Source organism: Piliocolobus tephrosceles, chromosome 13 (genome assembly GCF_002776525.5).
Source record: "Piliocolobus tephrosceles isolate RC106 chromosome 13, ASM277652v3, whole genome shotgun sequence".
NCBI lineage: Eukaryota > Metazoa > Chordata > Mammalia > Primates > Cercopithecidae > Piliocolobus > Piliocolobus tephrosceles.
This window is the reverse complement of record NC_045446.1, coordinates 15,035,136-15,054,900: the sequence shown is the minus strand read 5'-3', so window position 1 is coordinate 15,054,900 and position 19,765 is coordinate 15,035,136. Positions and strand designations below refer to the sequence as shown.

The 19,765-nt window shown below is 41.9% G+C and overlaps 1 protein-coding gene and 1 non-coding gene across 2 annotated transcripts; one reads left to right on the top strand and one right to left on the bottom strand.

Moving 5' to 3' along the window:
• Positions 1-13,252: 13,252 nt before the first annotated feature.
• LOC111545003 lies at positions 13,253-13,357 on the bottom strand. The gene has a single exon (XR_002732314.1). It is a non-coding gene; the product is annotated as a U6 spliceosomal RNA (small nuclear RNA).
• A 4,545-nt stretch (positions 13,358-17,902) lies between these two features.
• On the top strand, positions 17,903-18,892 carry LOC111544952 (olfactory receptor 6Q1). The gene has a single exon (XM_023215831.1). It carries the CDS (start codon positions 17,920-17,922, stop codon positions 18,871-18,873), a length of 954 nt encoding a protein of 317 aa, XP_023071599.1. The 5' UTR covers positions 17,903-17,919; the 3' UTR covers positions 18,874-18,892.
• Positions 18,893-19,765: the final 873 nt, after the last annotated feature.

Here is a 19,765-nt window from a genome sequence, read left to right as displayed (position 1 = left end):
GTAGTAACCAATTAGTAGAACTGAGAAAACCAGACCTTAAGTTATTACAGTCTCAGAAAGCTGAGAAAAATCCAGTTAATGCTGAGAGTCCTCTAAGTTTCAGGAACTAGCACTTCTAGAAACCTCTAGACCTGGAATAAAAGGCCCCAAGTAGCTGGGACTTCAGGCGAGTGCCACCTGGCCTGGATAATTGTTTTTGTAATTTTTTTTTTTTTTTTTTTTTTGTAGAGATGGTATTTTGCCACGTTGCCCAAACTGGTCTTGAACTCCCAAACTCAAGTGATCTGCCCACCGCAGTCTCCCAAAGTTCTAGGAGATTATATGCATGAGCCATTGCGCCTAACCAAGATATTATATTTATGAAGCAGACAGAATGTTAAAAATTCAGATAATCTTTTTAAAAAAATAACATTTGGAAATCGAAAACGTGATGGCAGAAATGAAAAAATTCAATGGAAGTGCTGGAAGTGGAAGTTGAGGAATTTACTTAAAAATTAGAACAAAAATATATAGAGAGGAAAATAAGAGAGAGACATAAGAAAATTGGAGGATCAGCCCAGGAAACTTAGCATATGAACAACATGAAGTTCTAGAGGAAAAGAACAGAAAAAGTACATGGCAAAAAATTAATACAATAATTCAAGAAAATTTCCCAGATTAAAACACATGGAATTTGGATATTGAAAGGGGTCAGCAAATGCCCAGTAAAATGGATGATAAGAGACCTACACTAAGGCATATCCTTATGGAATTTCAGAACCTGGGGATGAAGAGAAGATGCTAACAGCGTTTAGAGGACAACAACAATACCAACACCAACAAATATTCAGAGAACGAGGAATCAGAATGGCTTCTGTATTCCAACAAGAAAATCTTAAAGACTCTGCCAAAAGGCTCCTTCTAGAGTGGATATGTAACTTCAGTAAAGTTTCAGGATACAAAATCAGTGTACAAAAATCAGTAGCATTTCTATACACCAATAACATTCAGCCTGAGAGCCAAGTCAAGAACATAAGGCTATTTACAGCAGACAAGCACGCATGCACGCACACTCACAAATACTTAGGAATACATTTAACCAAGGAGGTGAAAGATCTCTGCAAGGAGAACTATAAACTCCAGCTGAAAGAAATCATAGGTGATATACACAAATGGAAAAACATTTCATGCTTTTGAGTTGGAAGAATCAATATTGTTAAAATGGCCATACTGCTCAAAGCAATCTACAGATTCAGTACTATTTCTGTCAAACCACCAGTGTAATATTTCACAGAATTAAAGAAAACTATTTTGAAATTCATATGGAGCCAAAAATGAGCCTGAGTAACCAGAGCAATCCTAAACAAAAAGAACAAAGCTGGAGGCATCACCTTACCTGACTTCAGACTATACTACAAGGATATGGTAACCAAAACAGCATAGTACTGGTACAAAAACAGACACGTACATTGTATTAGTCTGTTCTTGCACTACTACAAAGACCTATCTGTGACTGGGTAATTTATAAAGAAAAGAGTTTTAATTAGCATATGGTTCTGCAGGCTTTTTAGGAAGCATGGCTGGGGAAGCCTCAGGAAACTTATAATCATGGTGGAAGGTGAAAGGCAAGCAGGCACATCCTACATGGCTGAAGCAGAAAGGAGAGGGGGAAATTGCCATACACTTTTAAACAACCAGATCTCCTGAGAACTCAGTCACTATTAAGATGACAGCAAGGGGGGAAATCCACTCCCATGATCCAGTCACCTCCCACCAGGCCCCACCTCCAACCTTGGGGATTACAATTCGACATGCAATTTGGGCGGAGACACAAATCCAAACCAATGAACAGAATAAAAAACCTGGAAATAAAGCCATACATCTTCAGCCATCTGATCAGAAACAAATTGACAAAAATAAGCAAAGGAGAAACGACTCTCTATTCAATAAATGGTGCTGGGATAGCTGGCTAGCCACATGCAGAAGAATGAAACTGGATCCTTACCTTTTGCCATATACAAAAATTATCTCAAGATGAATCCAAGATTTAATATGAGACCTCAAAGTACAAGAATCCTAGAAGAAAACCTGGAAAACACCATTCTGGACATCAGCTTTGGGAAATAATTTATGGCTAAATCATGAAAAGCAATTGCAACAAAAATAAAAATTGGTAAGTGGGACCTAATTAAACTAAAGAGCTGCACAGCAAAACAAACAAGCAGGCAGAATAAACAGACAACCTACAGAATGGGAGAAAATTTTTGGAAACTGCATTCAACAAAGGTCTAATATTCATAACCTATAATTAATTAACCAAAAAACAAATAACCCCATAAAATGTGGGCACAGGCGGGCATGGTAGCTCATACCTGTAATCCCAGCACTTTGGGAGGCCAAGGTGGGTGGATCATGAGGTCAGGAGTTCAAGACTAGCCTGGCCAAGATGGTGAAACCCTATCTCTACTAAAAATGCAAAAATTAGCTGGGCATGGTGGTGGGCACCTGTAATCCCAGCTACTTGGGAGGCTGAGGAAGAGAACTGCTTGAACCTGAGAGGCGGAGGTTGTAGTGAGCTGAGTTCATGCCACTGCATTCCAGCCTGGGTGACAGAGCGAGACTGTGTCAAAAAAAAAAAAAAAAAAAAAAAAATGTGGGCACAAGACATTAACAGACACTTATGAAAAGAATACGTACAAGTGGCCAACAAACATATGAAAAAACGCTCAACATCACTAACCACTAACCACCAGAGAGAAGCAAATCAAAACCACAGTGAGGCCAGCTTCAGGGAATCGTGCCTATAATATCAGCACTTTGGGAGGCTGAGGCAGGAAGTTAGAGACCAGGCTGGGCACCATAGGAAGACCCCAACATTATAATTTTTTTTTTTTTAATTAACCAGGCTTAGTGGCATCCACCTGTAGTCCCAGGTACTTGGGAGGCTGAGATGGGAGGATTGCTTGAGGCCAGGAGTTTGAGGCTTCAATGAATCATGAGCACACTACTGCACTCCAGCCTATGTGACAGAGTAAGACCTTGTCTCAAAAAAAAAAAAAAAAAAAAAAAAAAAAAAAAAAAAAAAAAAAAACAGCAAAAAAACACCAAAACCAAAAACCTCCCAAACCGCTGATAAGATATCATCTCATACCAGTTAGAATAGCTAACACTAGGTTGGTGCAAAAGTAGTTGTGGTTTTTGCCACTACTAATATTAAAAAGTCAAAAAATAACAGGTGCTGATGAGGCTGTGGAGAAAAGGAAACATTTACACACTGCCGGTGGGAATGTAAATTAGTTCAGCCACTGTGGAAAGCAGTTTGGAGATTTTTCAAAGAACTAAAAAAAGAATTGTAATTTGATGCAGCAATCCCATTACTGAGTATATATCGAAAAGAAAAGCAATGGCTGGGCGTGGTGGCTCACGTCTGTAATCCCAGCAATTTGAGAGGCCGAGGCGGGCTGATCACTTGAGGTCAGGAGTTGGAGACCAGCCTGGCCAACATGGTGAAACCCCGTCTCTACACAAAAATTATCTGGGAGTGGTGGTTCATGCCTGTAATATCAGCTACTCGGGAGGCTGAGGCAGGAGAATTGCTTGAACCGTGAGGTGGAGGTTGCAGTGAGCAGAGATTGTGCTACTGAACTCCAGCCTGGGTGACAGAGCAAGACTCTGTCTCCTGAAAAAACCATACGCACACACAAACCCCACAAAACCAAACAAAAAGCAAAAGAAAAGAAATCATTCTATCATGGCAGTATTCACAATAGCAGAGACATGGACTCAACCTAGGTACCCAACAACAGTGGATTGAATAAAGAAAATGTGATACACGGGCACCATGGAATACTACCAAAGAATGAAATCATGTCCTTTGTAGCAACATGAATGCAGCTGGAAGGCATTGTCCTAAGCAAATTAACACAGGAACAGGAATACTGCATATTGTCACTTGTAAGTGTAAGCTAAACATTGAGTACTCATGGACATAAAGATGGTGGCAATAGACACTAATGACTACTAGAGACGGGAGGCATGGAGGAGGGAGAAAGGGTTGCAAAACCATCTGATTCTATGCTCACTACCTGGGTGACGGGATAAATTGTACTCCGAACCTCTGCATTATCCAATATACCCATGAAACACACCTGCACGTGTACCCCCGAAACTAAAAAAAAAGTTGAAATTATGAAACCATTTAAAAGGAATTGTAAAAAAGAAAATCATGCATTCGTGTATAACACAAATACTAACAAAAAAGTTAATGTAGCAAAATTAACATAAGACAAAATAGTTCTTAAGGCAAAAAACATTTCAGGGATAAAGAGAGAAACCACACACACAAAAATGTAACCACAGATCAAGAAGATATAACTAATGAAATTACATGCTTCTAATACAATTATCATATATTGTAACATTGAAAGAAATGAAGCAAACGTTGACAGAATTATAAGGAGAAAGTCAAAAAACCATAGTAGGAGATGAACACAACTTACAAATCAAGCAGACAAAAATTAGAATGGGAATAGCAGCTTTGAATAATAAAATTAGCAAGTGTGATATATGTGCATGTACATATCTAAACACTTTACACTCAAGTGCATATGTTATTTTCAAGTACAGATAGAACCTTTGTAAAATTTGAACATGAAGGGAAAGAGGAAATCGCAACAACTTTCAAAGAATTGCTATCATACTGATCAGAATATCTTACCACACAATTACATTAGAAATAATTTAAATGATAAAAAGTAGTTTAACAATCCTACTCTCTTTCTCCTCTTACTTATCAAGAAACTGAAGAATGACACTCTGAATAACTCATGAATTAAAGAAGAAATAAATACCATGTTAATAACATATTTATAACTGAACAATAATAAATATATAAATATTTGAGTGACCTAATTAAAGTCGTGTCTACAGGTAAATTTATTGTAAACAAAAAATGAAAATAAATGTGTTGTATTATATTAAAAATAGCTTTAAAAGAACAATGAAGCAGTCTATGAAGGTAGAAGGAGGGAGATAATAAATGTAAGAGCAGAAATGAATGAAACAGAAAATTAGAGAAGATACAAAACCAAAAATTTGTTCTTGGAAAAAAGGAAAATAATGAAATAGGCAAGCCCTAGCAAGATTTATCACTAAATAAATAAAAGATATATAGGTAAGTAATATTAAGAACAAAGGCTTGGTCAACACACATGATGTTAAATATCTTGAATATCTGAATTTATGAGAGGGGACATTAACAATTGGTGGAGAAAGATACTATCAATATGAAAAAAAAACCCTAAATTTAAATATCTACTTCATAGCATACACAAAGATCAAGTCCAGTTGCGTTAAAGACTAAGTATAAAAATCAAAACCTAAACATTTTTTAGAATACATTTTAGTCAAGGCGCAAAAGCACAAGCCATACAGGAAAAGATGTGTACATTTTACTACATAAAACGTGAAGATGTCAAATGAAAACAACAACAACAGCAAACTCAATATAGATAAAGTTGAAGACCAGGAACATATTGATTATAAAACAGACTATGAGTTTTTAGAAAACACAAATAATGTCTACAAATTACTAAAAAATTGTTAAAAACTACTCAGCAGAAAAATGAAAGTGCACAAGAACGGGAATCCATTTGGCCAATAAACATTTGACAAGATGCCTAACCCACAGATGGCCGAAACTGTCAGAGGGTTGCAATTACACGTGCTGGTTTTGTATGAGAAATGTGGTAACTCTCAGACACTGCAGATGGGAATATAGTTGGGGTCACCCCTTTGGAGAGTAATTCAGCATTGTTTAGTGATGTGAGATGTGTTTATTTAGGTCACCCTCAAGCAGCAGTTCTCAAACTTTAGCTTGATTCAGAATCACCTGGAGGATTTGTTAAAGCACGTATTGCTAGATCCCACTCCCAGAGTTTCTGGTTCAGTAGGTCCGAGGAAGGAGCGGATTTGCATTTCCAACATGTTCCCAGGTGATGCTGCTGCTGCAGGCGACCACACTTTGAGAACCACTCCTTCAGACAGACTTTTGCAGATGTGCACAATGAGACCAGTCATGAGAATGTTTATTGTGAGAAATAGTAGAAAATGAGATACACCTTCAATGCCTACTGAGAGAATGAATAAGTATATAGTTTTAAAAAATACAACAGAATATACATGGAAATTAAAATGAATGAGCTAGAGCTGCAAGTATCAACTTAAAAATATTAAAAACAATGCTCTAAGAAGAAAGCAAATTGCAAAGTACAGAGGTTAATCCACTATACCTATTTTAAAATATGCAAAATAAAATAATATTCATGGATAACAAATAGTATGAATCATTTGTGAGCATGATAAATACTGAATTTACCATATTGGTTAATTCTGAAGAGGAGGGGAGGGTGCAAGGGTGATGGGACTGAAAACAAAGAGAAGGCCTCAACTGTATCTACATTTTTATCCCTATCATTGATTTATCTATCTTCATCATTATCATCATCATGATCTGTAAATATATATCTGTCTGTGTGTCTCTCGGTCTATCAATCATACTTTTACAAAAAAGGATGTGGAATAAATATTGCCAAAAGTTAATACTTGATAAAGTTGGACAGTAGTAAACATTATATCATGTTCCTTCTTGTGTATAAAGTTGAATTATTTCATGATAAAAATACAATGAAAAGAAATGCCTGCAAAAAATACTATGCCAGACTCTCTTTCTGAGTGCTGTTAAGGCTGAAAAACATTGTGTTGAGATTGAGCCTCTACTGTGGAATGAGATTTATATGTGATCTTGTAGACCTCATCATCATAATATATTAAAATTGGAAGTACAATGAATGATTTCAAATCTCTTCTCAGAGGAGTGGTGAAGGCTCTTGGCTTTTTGCTCTAGTCTGTGTCCTTCCTTTGCCAGTGTTGGTTCTGTAGCCCCTCCTCCAATGCGTCCCAGTTTCTAGGTTGGGATATTTGTTTCCTTGGGCAAGAGGAAAATAATAGGAATATGATCATTCGAAGCCGCTTTTATTACTTTCACACACAGAGGAGAATTCTGCCTTTAATTGCTCAGTTTCTGAACTTTTGTGATGTGAAACTGGGACAACAGATAGAGTGGCAACACTCAAGGAGCTATCAAGGCTGGACTGGTTTACACTGTAAGGCCAGAGAGACATAGTGTTCCAGAAGGTGAAAGGAGAGGAGAAAGGCAGGAACCAGTGGGGCCTGGGCTGGAGAGCAGAGGTTTGGAGTTTGCCTCTGTTTCCTTTGCTCTCCAGGTGGCTGTTTGCCTCTGAATGTCCATGGCCTGCGGACATGGTGTTCTTCCTAGTTGCTTTTGATCAGCCTTACATGTGAGTGCAGAAGAGGATTTTTAAATTTAAATTTCTTTTTCATTTTTTTAGATTTGCAGAGGGAGAGTCATTGACAGACTGGGTCAGAGCTGCAAAGGGGTTTTTCCATTGAGTGGGAATGCAGATATGGCACAGTTCAACATCCTTCCTGCCTAGAGCAGGCTGAAGTGTCGCGATATAACAATCTTCTGTCTACTGTCAGGTGGACAAAGCCCTCAACTTTGTTTCCTTATTTATCTCTGACTACATCCTTGTCATGTAGTTTTATTTTCCTAACTTTAGAGAGGTAGCAAGTCTATGAAGGGGCTTATGTAGGATTCAAGTCCAAGTGTTAAAGCAAACTAAATATGGCCTGAGAAGGACTCCAGTACTTCTACAGCTGAGTCCTCATGGATGAGCTGTAACCTAGCATAATAGATTATGGTGGAATGAGAATTATATACAATTTTGTAGACCTCATCGTCATAATATATAAAATTGAAAACACAGCTTACTAGTGTGCACCTGTAACAATAGCTGAGTGTTGGCTAATCTTAGCGGCCATACTTCAACCACTCACAGACTGCTGAATGTTACTGTGTTCAAATAAGGCAAATGCTGAGCTGTAACCAATGTCACTGTTTCTGTACCTCACTTCCGATTTCTGTATGTCACTTTACTTTTTTTGTCTATACATTTGTTCTGATCGCGAGGCACCCCAGAGTCTCTGTAAATCTGCTGTGATTCTGGGGGTTGCCCAATTCACGAATTGTTCATTGCTCAACTAAACTCCTTTAAATTTAATTCAGCTAAAGTTTTTCTTTTATCACAAGTCTATGATGTTTTACACCGAGCAGTACTGCACTAGGCTCTTTGGGAATGCAGAATATATGAGACATGGCCCTGTCGTAAAAGATCTTTATTGTTTAGTTGGGAAGACAAGATATTTGCACTGAAACATTAAGGCTGGACATAGGAGCAAAGAAAATGATCCTATGCATTGAGGATGTGTTAAAGAACAAGTCATCTGTATTGCCTTTGGGCTTTGCCAGCTTTGGTCCGGCTGCCTTCTGTGATCAAACATAGTGGATACTCACCATCCCTGATGTTCTTTTTGCTTTATATTGAAATAACACCGTATTTTCCTTTTGGGGAAAGCAATTGCCCAGCCTGTAAACAATCATCAAATGCCCCAGAGTAACTCTTTGAAAGGAAGGCACAGTAACATTCAGGATAAAAGTGACCGTAAGTCACAGCCTCTATGGAACTGTAAGCTCCTTAAGGGTTGAAGCTGGTACTTCACATCTATATCGCACAGAGCCTGGCCCAGAGTGGTTACTCAGTAATGTCTGGTGTTATCATTGCAGATTATTTTCCAGAAGTGGGGATAGGGGGCAGGTAGGCGGATGGTGATATCTGACCCACTCTAGTGAGGAAGGCCTCACTGCATCCGTGATGAATCCGAACTCTATAGATTTCATGTCACCATATTCTAGAATAGTTTGGAGCCAGAGACCTTGGCAAAGAGTCTAGCTGTCATGGAATCTTCCCTGGTTGGCTCCTCATCCTCCACTCTGAGGCATCCGTCATCCTAATCTACAGATTTGGGACTCCCACGTAGCTTCTGCATACCCTCTGGGACAAAGTTTTTCATAATTTATTATTTTCTTTTCTTTGTTGTCTGAGAGCTTTAAACCTCCATGGAGAACTGATCCCATGGGTCACCCCCGGGGGAGTTATAGGCACATGCGTGGAGTATGAGGCATCTTATAGCCAGCGACAATTCTTATTTCTTCTCTTTCCAGTTCAGCCAGTGGCAGATCTGTGCCCTCTCCCTTTGGTTCAGAGAAGCTGTGATCCTTGAATTTGGGGTCTCTGTTCCTCAGTAGGATTCAGTAACCTGTCCTGGCCACCAGTTCCAAGGTTCTGGGTATGCTTGGCCTTGGTGCTTCACCCAGAGAAGACACTAGGAAACTAGAGAAGCAGTGGGAGGCAGGTACGTGGCTCCTCTAGAGGCCCATATCCAAAGAGCACCCTAGTGTGGTGTATGGAAGGAATGTTATCAATCAAATGGATACCAAATGTAGAGGTATGATTCCTGACTTCTGTATAGCCCAATCTTTTCTTCAGAGTTTTCTCAGTTTGTAATCTCATTTTTTTTTGTTCAAAACCTCTTTTCAAAAAAATTTTTTTAATTTAATTTTTAAATTATTTTATTTATTTTTATTTTTTGAGTCAGAGTCTCCTTCTGTCACCCAGGCTGGAGTGTAGTGGTGTGATATCAGCTCACTGCAACCTTCACCTCCTAGGTTCAAGCAATTCTGCCTCAGCCTCCTGAGTAGCTGGGATTGCCATGTGTGTGCCATCATGCCTGGCTAGTTTTTGTATTTTCAGTAGAGACAGGGTTTTACCATGTTGACCAGGCTGGTCTTGAACTCCTGACCTCAAGTGATCCACCCACCTTGGCCTCGCAAAGTGCTGGGATTTCAGGTGTGAGCCACTGTGCCCAGCCCAAAAACTCTTTTACAGAGTCATTGTGGTTTTAAATATCAACTCCGTTTTCAAGTGAGAAAATGGAGGCACACAGAATTCAACTGATTTGCTTAAGCTCATATAGAGTAGGGGTGCCAAGAGACTTTGTGGGGTTTTAGTTCTCCTTCATCTCTGTTTGCCTCCTCAAGCCACCTCAGATAAACCTACAATCTAAAGAAAATCAATTTGCTTTTGTTATTCCAGGGCAGCTTCATGACGATTCCTAGAGTCCCACCAGATGGCCATTCCCATGCTGTCCCTTTATTGAAATTCTGTGGTCATCACATAGTCCATAAGCAATAGAAGCAAAAGAGTAAGCAGGTTTTACGAGAGTGTACCTTTAAAGTTTCAAAGAACCCGCACATCCACTATCCCATCAATTCACAGAATGTTCTGAGAGACAACTAGAATAGGTGTTACTCCTGCCTGGAGATTAGGAGCTAGAAGCTCAAAAAGCTTGATTCTCACCTTGGTTCCTGTCTGCTTTGGTGGAGTCTCTGGCTTGGTTTGGGTCTGGGATCTCTGTCATATATATGACTGGAGAAGCCTCCTACTTATTTTCTTATACCTCAGTTTCCCATTTGTTCCCATCATAGGGAGACTGTAGATCAGTAGCTTTGAGGAACAGATGGTGTGTACTCAGTATTGAAGCCCCTGGAATAAGGAGAGAAGCACCCAGTTAATTGATCAGATTTTATTTTAGGAATGTCAACCTCCCTGGGGAGGTTGTATGATGGAAAGATGGTGGGCTCTGGAGTCAGACTGGGCTGGATTCTCATCTGGACTCTGTCACTTACCAGCTGGTTGAAGCAGGGCTTTTGAGAGCCCCATGTACTAGGTCCCTTCATCTTCCCAGCTACCTGGCAACTAAGCAAATCCAGGACTTGGTGGAACAGAGTTTGAAAATAGCTGATAGAGTACAGCTTTCCGGGAAATTTAAAATTAAATTCTGTAGCTAAGAAAAAGAAATTATATGTAGAAATCAATTCAATTTGCCTCCCACCCAAGGCCATGAGAGCAGGCTGCTCCAGATATACCAGACGTCATTCCTGCAGGCATTGTCAGTCTTATAGTCCATTGGCAGTAATCGCATGGACAACACCCAAATTGATTGACTTTTCTGTAAGTATTGGTGAACTTCCTTTTCTTTCAATTTCCTTGAAAACAGGTAGCTAGAAATGGAAAGGAAACTAAGTATGCTGGGTCAGCAGATGCCAGGAGCATGCAACCATCCTTTTATTACATCACTATATATTTATTGCGTGTAGACTACATGCCAGTGACTCTTTTGGCATTGGCAAAACAGTGATGAACAAACAAACAAAGGCACTATCTTCAAGGAGCTTCCTTTTGCATGAACGTGTGTGTATGTGTGTGTGTGCGTGATGTTACAGATAAACAAATATCTACCAGATGGCAGTGAGGCTGTGACGCCGAAAATCAAACTGGGAAGAGAGTCAGAGAGTGAAAGGAATTGCGTTTTTTCAGATAGGTGGTCAGAAAGGGCCTCTCTGTTAAGGTGGCCTTGTGCAGGGAATTGAAGGAAGTGCAGGCGGAAGCCACACAGAGATGGTAGAGGGAGCAAAAGGAGCAAAGGCCCTAGCTTTCCCTTAATGCTGTCTCCTTCCATCTTTGGTCCAGCCCAGCAATGTACATGTTATCCTCCCCATTTGAAGATGAAGATACTGAGGCTCAGCAAGATCAAACTTAAAAACTCACAAACTCACAAGCTCAAAACTACGGCCTGACAGAGGTAGGGTCAAATGCAGCTCTACCGATTTCAGAGACGGTGCTGTTACCACAGGGGGCTGTCTGCATGTTGGAAAATGAGATGTGCTGTTGCTGTCACGTTGCAGTGGTAGTGGGGAAGCAGGCATGCGATGAGCTAGACCGAAGAGGAATCAGAGAGCAGGTCTCTGGGCTTCATCCTGGGCATCTCCTAGCCCCGCTGTCTGTCTCATGACACCTACCCACTGTGCCTGCTCACCTTGGTTTGTCGGCTGTTTTTTTGAAATCATTTCCTGGATCTTAGTTAGTTTATTTTCCAATTCCTTTCACTTTTTGGGACCAGTCCCCTAGATGCCAGGTGGAGAGAACTGAAAGAGGGAGAAATCCAGCCTCTCTCACCAGACTTGTCATGTAGCTGCACAAGCAAATAGCTGCAGGAACTAAGTTTTAATTTTTGTGCATGGGCTTCCAACTGTTTTTCCATATTTGTTAGGGAAAATCTTAGCCAGGGAGCACTATCTTTTGAGGACATCAAATTGGGCCAAGTTCCTGTGCGGCCTTTCTCCTTATTTAGTGATTGCCCCGTGTGACCCTCTCCTCTCCGGTTGACCGCTTTTTCCCTGCATGGCACTGGGTGGATAAAGTTCTCTGAACCCTGGAGAGGAAGCGGATGCTGTTAATAGCCCTGGGAGTGTGACTGTGCTTTGCAGCTCACTGGAGCCTGTGGGATAGTCCTCCAGCCTTGGCGGGGCTCTGAGCTGCAGGGAAATTAACCTCAGAGTCAGGGCAGGGAGCCAGGGTTGCAGGCACGTTGTCATCGGGTGAAATGAAATGGCAGAGGAAAATGGCACAGTGTGGAGGAAAAGCACAGGCTTTTTTGTCAGAAGCTCTGGGGTTTGGCTCCTCTCTGTGCCATGTAGTTCTTTGATCTTGTGCAAGTTACTTACGGTCTCTCTGAGCCTTCAGTTATTTCAATTGCATGAAAACCAAGACAAATAACACGTCTATATCAAGAATAGTTCATAGGATCATTGATACAGTATTGTGGGGATGAAGCGAGATAGTATCAGCTCATCAGAATCTAGCCCATGGGAGGGGCTCCATAAATGACCCTTTCTTTCTTTCTTTTTTCTTTTTTTTTCTTGAGAGAGAGTCTTGCTCTGTCACCAGGCTGGAGTGCAGTGGTGCGATCTCAGCTCACTGCAACCTCTGCCTTCCGGGTTCAAGCGATTCTCCTGCTTCAGCCTCCTGAGTAGCTGGGGCGCCGTGCTGGCCTGTATGCTCTTTCGCCGTGTTGGCCTGTATGCTCTCGATTTCTTGACCTTGTGATCTGCCCACCTCGGCCTCCCAAAGTGTTGGGATTACAGGCCTAAGCCACCTCGCCCGGACTCCTTTCTCCTTTTTTTGGAGAGAAGCTCCAAACTGTGGGAGGTCGAGGTGAGTGGATCATTTGAGGTCAGGAGTGTGAGATCAGCCAGGCCAATATGGTGAAATCCTGTCTCTATTAAAAATACAAAAATTAGCTGGATGTGGTGGCATGTGCCTGAAATCCAAGCTACTCGGGAGGCTGAGGGAGGAGAATCACTGGAACTTGGGAGGCGGAGGTTGCAGTGAGCCAAGATTGCGCCACTTCACTCCAGCCTCAGCAACAGAGCGAGACTCTGTATCAAAAAGAAAAAAATATGGAATGCTTCACAAATTTGTGTGTCATTCTCATGCAGGGACCATGCTAATCTTCTCTGTATCATTCCAGTTTTAGTATATACGTTGCCGAAGCGAGTATTCTCCTAATCTTTTTGATGAATGAATGTGCATTAATATACACTAGCAAAAGAAGTAATGAGACATTAAAAAATTATTTTCTTCATTTAAACTCTTTGAATGTTGTTCTCTATATATCAATCCAATCTATTTGACAACTTGAGTTCATTTCTTGAGTCTCTCAAAAAATGCAATTGGGTGTCAGGCAGTAGAGGAAGAGCTGATGGAGACTCAAGCATTTTTCTAGAATCATTCAATTTAGATTGTGGATTTCTGATTTGGAATTCAAGAAAAGGTTCCCTTGCAGTTTGTTAATTAGCATTAGGGTAGGGGGAGCAACAAGGACTCACTGGGCTTCAGTGCAGGTGCAGTTGCTCACGCGTGTCCAACCAAACCCCGGATGTCGTTGTCCCCCAGCCCCCATTTCTCTGCAGAACAAGAGACAACAGATAATTTGGGGACAGTTTGGCTGCTTGGTGGTGGCATAGGTGGTATGTGTGTCCATAAAGTAGGGTAACTACTGCTTAACACAGTAAGGTGGTGTTCTTTTTCGCTCATGTGACAGTCCTGTGTGAGTCAAGGGCAGGGATTGGCAAATTACAGCCCATTGTCCAAATCCAGCTTGTAGCCGGTTTGTGTATGGCCCATGAGCTAAGAAAGGGTTTTACATTTTAAAGAGTTGCAAAAACAAATAAAAAAACCCACAGAGAAGAATGTGTGGCGGAAACTGCCTGTGGCTCGTAAAGCTTAAACTATTTTTTGTTTTTTTTGAGACGGAGTCTTGCTCTGTCGCTGCCCAGGCTGGAGTGCAGTGGCCGGATCTCAGCTCACTGCAAGCTCCGTCTCCCGGGTTTACGCTATTCTCCTGCCTCAGCCTCCCGAGTAGCTACAGGCGCCCGCCACCTCGCCGAGCTAGTTTTTTGTATTTTTTTTAGTAGAGACGGGGTTTCACCGTGTTAGCCAGGATGGTCTCGATCTCCTGACCTCGTGATCCACCCGTCTCGGCCTCCCAAAGTGCTGGGATTACAGGTTTGAGCCACCGCGCCCGGCCAGCTTAAACTATTTAAATCTGATCCTTACAGAAAATGTTGGGTAACCCCTGCTCCAGGAAGAAGTGAGTTGTTTTCCTCAGGGTTCTAGGATCCTTCCAGCTCTTGGCTCTGTGATGGGGAAAGAGATAGTGGGGAAGACACTCCTGTTCTTAAAAATCTCAGTCCACAGGTAAAATGCATCATTGCCTGGATGCAAGGGGATAAAAAGTTAGCCCTTGGCTCTCCCTCTCTCCTTTTCTCTTGTATCCTACTTCTTTACTCCTCCTTCAGTTTTTGAGAAACAAGAGCAGACCCTTTCAATGTAGCTAATCTGGGCCTGATACAAAGCCCACAGGTTCTGGCACCCTCTCTCTAAGCCATGGATCAGGCCCCATGGTGGATGTTGAGGGGGGGCATCTGTATCAGGCCCCAGGGTGGATGCTGGGGCACCTGCTCTGTACCAGGCCCCAGGGTGGATGTTCAGGGGCATCTGTACAAGGTCCCAGGGTGGGTGCTGGGGCACCTGCTCTGTACCAGGCCCCAGGGTGGATGTTTGGGGGCATCTGTACAAGGTCCCAGGGTGGGTGCTGGGGCACCTGCTCTGTACCAGGCCCTGAGATAGATGCTTGGGGCACTTGCTTTGTACCAGGCCCTGGGGCAGCTGGCAGGAGAATCTGCTCTGTACCAGCACCCATGGTGTTGCTGGAGAAACCTGGTCTGTACCAGGCCCCAGGGTGGATGCTGGGGGCACCTGCTCTGCACCAGGTCTCAGGATGGATGTTGGGGGTACCTGCTCTGTAGCAGGCCCTGGGGTAGATGCTGGGGTCATCTGTACCCTCCACTGTGGTTCCTAGGTCAGAACAGGTGCCCTGTGCATTTGTTCGCTTGACCTGCATACAAGTTTGGAGGAATGAGGTAAGGAAAAAGGCTTCCTAGTGAAGACAGGACTATCAAACTTGAGTCACAGCTGAAAGGGCAGGTAAGATTTAGAAATAATAGTAAGAATTTACAGATGACACAACCGAGCTAGTAAATTGCAAACTCAGGGCTTGATCCCAGAGCTGTTTGACTCTAAATCTCATTCTCTCCATGACTATGAAAAATAATGAATTTTTCGGAGAGTTTGACTACGAAACTGTGTAACACAGTAAGTCAAGTCAAACTTCTAGAACATCTGTGTGCAGTGTTTCCATTGGGAAAGGTAATCATTGTTTGGAGGCTGCTACATAGTAAGCGAGGTTGCAAAGGAGATAAATGGGAGGGAATTGCGTCCTGAAATTTCCTTGAGCCAACAGAAGCATGAAGTGTCTGGGGCTGCAATGCAATTATGTGAGAGGAAGCCAATGTTTATAGACTTCCCGCGGTGGGGATGTTAGGCATGGTGAAGACGCACGCAGAAATCTGAAAACTTTGAACTTGTTTATTTCTGATTTTGTATCTCTACATGCTTTCATTGCCAGGAATTCTGAAGCCAGAAGGAACTTGCTAATTATTTATAGGGGAAAGAACAAGGGCTTTAGACCTTGGCAAACCTGGATTCAAATTCCAGTTTGGGAATCTGTGACTGTAGCAAAACATTATTTCTTTTCCTCCAAAGGGTCAGAAACAGTAAATAATTTGCCCAAGTTCCACAACTAGGACAGAATTGCTTTATTGATGTTACCACATAACAAAGCAGCCTAAAACTTAGTAGTTTAAACAACAATCAGTTATTTAGCTCACAGATTTTTAATTTGGGGAGGGTTCAGCGGGAAGGCTGGTGTCAGCTTGGCCAGCTCAATGGGGACTGAATGGTCTATTTCTCAGACAGCTTATTCACGCTGGTGCTAGCTGTCAGTGGAAGCTTGGCCAGGGCTCAGGGCTGAGGGCTGAGGGCCTTAGTTCCTCTTCACCTAGGCCCCTCCACAGGCTACATAGGCTTCCTCACACTATTGTGACTGGGTTTCAAGAAGCAAGAAGAGGAAACTGATGGTTTCCAAGTCCCGGGCCTGGAAACTGGCACAGCATCACTTCCACCTTATTCTGTTGTTAAGCCGTCACAGAACCCAGATTCAATGGGAATGGCCATAGACCCTACTTTTGGATGGGAAGAGTGTTCAAGAATTTGGGGCTGTATTTTAAAACTGGCACAAAAATGGAGATATTATATTTTCTCATTTAATTCTAAAATGAGATAGGAAGTAATCTCTTGGGAACTCTTTTGTATTATCTGTTTTTTTAAAAAATGGGATTATTTAGTGATTCACTCATGGTCATATATTTCAAGTTGATATTGGAGCTTAAATTCAAACCCAGTGTGGATACAAACCCAATTATGTTGATTCTGTCTTTTAACAGTCATGTTCACTCTCCTACTGGCATTTCCGCAGTTAAAGTCACCATCGCTCCATGCTATACTTGCAACAACCTCCCAACCCAGCCTTCTTCCTTCCTGCCTCCTCTTTTTTTTTTTTTTTTTTGTGACATGGAGTCTCGTTCTGTCACCCAGGCTAGAGTGCAGTGGCGTGATCTCAGCTCACTGCAACCTCTGCCCTGCCATTCAAGTGATTCTCCTGCCTCAGCCTCTCGAGTAGCTGGGATTACAGGCGCCCATCACTACACTGGGCTAACTTTTGTACTTTTAGTAGAGACAGGGTTTCACCATGTTGGCCAGGCTGATCTTGAACACCCGACCTCAGGTGATCCGCCTACCTCAGACTCCCAAAGTGCTGGGATTACATGGGTGAGCCACCGCGCCCAGCTTCTGCCCCTTACCTTGTTCCCCTCCAAACCTGCCCCTTCTAAGGGATAAAAAGAATAGCATTGCTTCTCTGCTTATAATTCTTACAGGCTCCCTGTGGCCTTTAGACTGAAGCTCAGCTTTTTCCTTTCCCTTAATTTGGTTGCTGGCCCTTCATGGTGTCCCAGCCTACTCCTCGGACTCAGAAACAGTCATTTTTTTCTCTCTCTATTATTCCAGGAGAAGTCAACATGTAGATTTCTCCCTTGACATTTATTGACTCAAACATAATGCTAAGTGCTTTACAGGAATTATTTAACTTACATTTTCACAACTCTGTTGGGTTCTCTTTTATTTGAAGCCAGGTATGCTTGCTTGGGAAATCAAGCTGTTGAATTCTATGGTAAACTGTCTCTACTTGAACTTTCCCAAATGCACAGTCTCCTGTCTGGTGTCTGGAATTTTATACTTGCTATGTCTTCTCTCTATCTCTACCTTTTGTCTCACTAACTTATACTTCCTTTTCAGGTTCAGCTTTAGACAGTCTTCCCTCCAGGAAGATTTCTCAAGACTGGTTGAGCTTCCCTGCTATTTCTGCCCATAGTACCCTGTCTTATTCTTAGCCAGTGCATTTCATTTTGTACTGATATTATTTGTTTTCTCATGTCCCTCATGTACTGTAAATTCTTTGAGGGTAAGAACAGGGTCTTTACATCATGGTTTTCTTCTGAAGTGAAGGGCATTTTAGTACAACATCCTCCAACCTCACAGGTTCTCTTTGAGCTTTCATTGTCTATGAGGCTATGAGTTTGCTGAGCTCTCACTGCCACAGATGAAGCCATATACCAAAAACTGGACCCAGGTAACTGAATTTGTCATGATGGGCTTTGCTGGCGTTCATGAAGCACACCTCCTCTTCTTCATACTCTTCCTCACCATGTACGTGTTCACCTTGGTAGAGAATTTGGCCATCATTTTAGTGGTGGGCTTAGACCACCGACTATGGAGACCCATGTATTTCTTCCTGACACACTTGTCTTGCCTTGAAATCTGGTACACTTCTGTTACAGTGCCCAAGATGCTGACTGGTTTTATTGGGGTGGATGGTGGCAAGAATATTTCTTATGCTGGCTGCCTGTCCCAGCTCTTCATCTTCACCTTCCTTGGGGCAACTGAGTGTTTCCTACTGGCTGCCATGGCCTATGATCGTTATGTGGCCATTTGTATGCCTCTCCACTATGGGGCTTTGGTGTCCTGGGGCACCTGCATCCGTCTGGCAGCTGCTTGTTGGCTGGGAGGCTTCCTCACACCCATCTTGCCAATCTACCTTATGTCTCAGCTAACATTTTGTGGCCCAAATGTCATCGACCACTTCTTCTGTGATGCCTCACCCTTGCTAGCCTTGTCGTGCTCAGATGTCACTTGGAAGGAGACTGTGGATTTCCTGGTGTCTCTGGCTGTGCTACTGGCCTCCTCTATGGTCATTGCTGTGTCCTACGGCAACATTGTCTGGACACTGCTGCACATCCGCTCAGTTGCTGAGCGTTGGAAGGCCTTCTCTACCTGTGCAGCTCACCTGACTGTGGTGAGCCTCTTCTATGGCACTCTTTTCTTTATGTATGTCCGGACCAAGGTGACCTCCTCCATCAACTTCAACAAGGTGGTATCTGTCTTCTACTCTATTGTCACACCCATACTTAATCCTCTCATCTACAGTCTTAGGAACAAGGAAGTGAAGGGAGCTCTGGGTCGAGTCTTTTCTCTCAAGTTTTGGAAGGGACAGTGAGGAGGCAGGTGGGAACCCAGTTTCCTTGCCTTGGATATTTAAAAACAGGTTGGTCAATAATGTTTAAGCTGAGACCACATCAGGAATGCAGTTCCATTTATAACAGCCACAAAAAATACAATACCTAGGAATACAACTAAGCAAGGAAGTGAAAGATACTTATAAGGGGAACCACAAAACAATGCTAAAAAATCAGAGATGACACAAACAAATGAAAAAACATTCCATGCTCACAGATTGGAAGAATCAATATCATTAAAATGGTTGTACTGCCCAAAGCAATCCACAGATTCAATGCTATTCCAATTAAACTATCAATGTCATTTTTCACAGAATTAGAAAAAACTATTATAAAATTCATATGAAAGCAAAAAAGGAACCCAAATTGCCAAAGCAATCCTAAGCAAAAACAACAACAACAAAAACATAAATCTGGAGGCATCATATTATCTGAATTAAAACTATACTATAAGGCTACAGTAAACAAAGCAGCATGGTACTAGTACGAAAACAGACACATAGACCAATGGGACAGAATAGAGAACCCAGAAATAAAGCTGCACATTGCTACCAACTGATCTTTGAAAAAGTTGACAAAAATAAGCAATGGAGGAAAGATTCCCTACTCAATAAATGGTGCTGGGAAAACTGGCTAGCCATATGCAGAAGATTGAAACTGAACCTCTACTTATCACTATATTCAAAAATTAAGATGGATTAAAGACTTAAATGTAAGACCTCAAACTATAAAAAACATCCTGGAAGAAGACCTAGGAAATACCCTTCTGGACATTGGTCTTGGGAAGGAATTTATTATTAAGTTCTCAAAAGCAATTGCAATGAAAACAAAAATTGACAAGTATGACTTAATTAAATAGCTTCTGCACAGTAA

Excerpts from the sequence above, each read along its gene's own strand:
- LOC111544952 (XM_023215831.1), top strand. The coding sequence starts at position 17,920 with ATGAAGCCATATACCAAAAACTGGACCCAGGTAACTGAATTTGTCATG.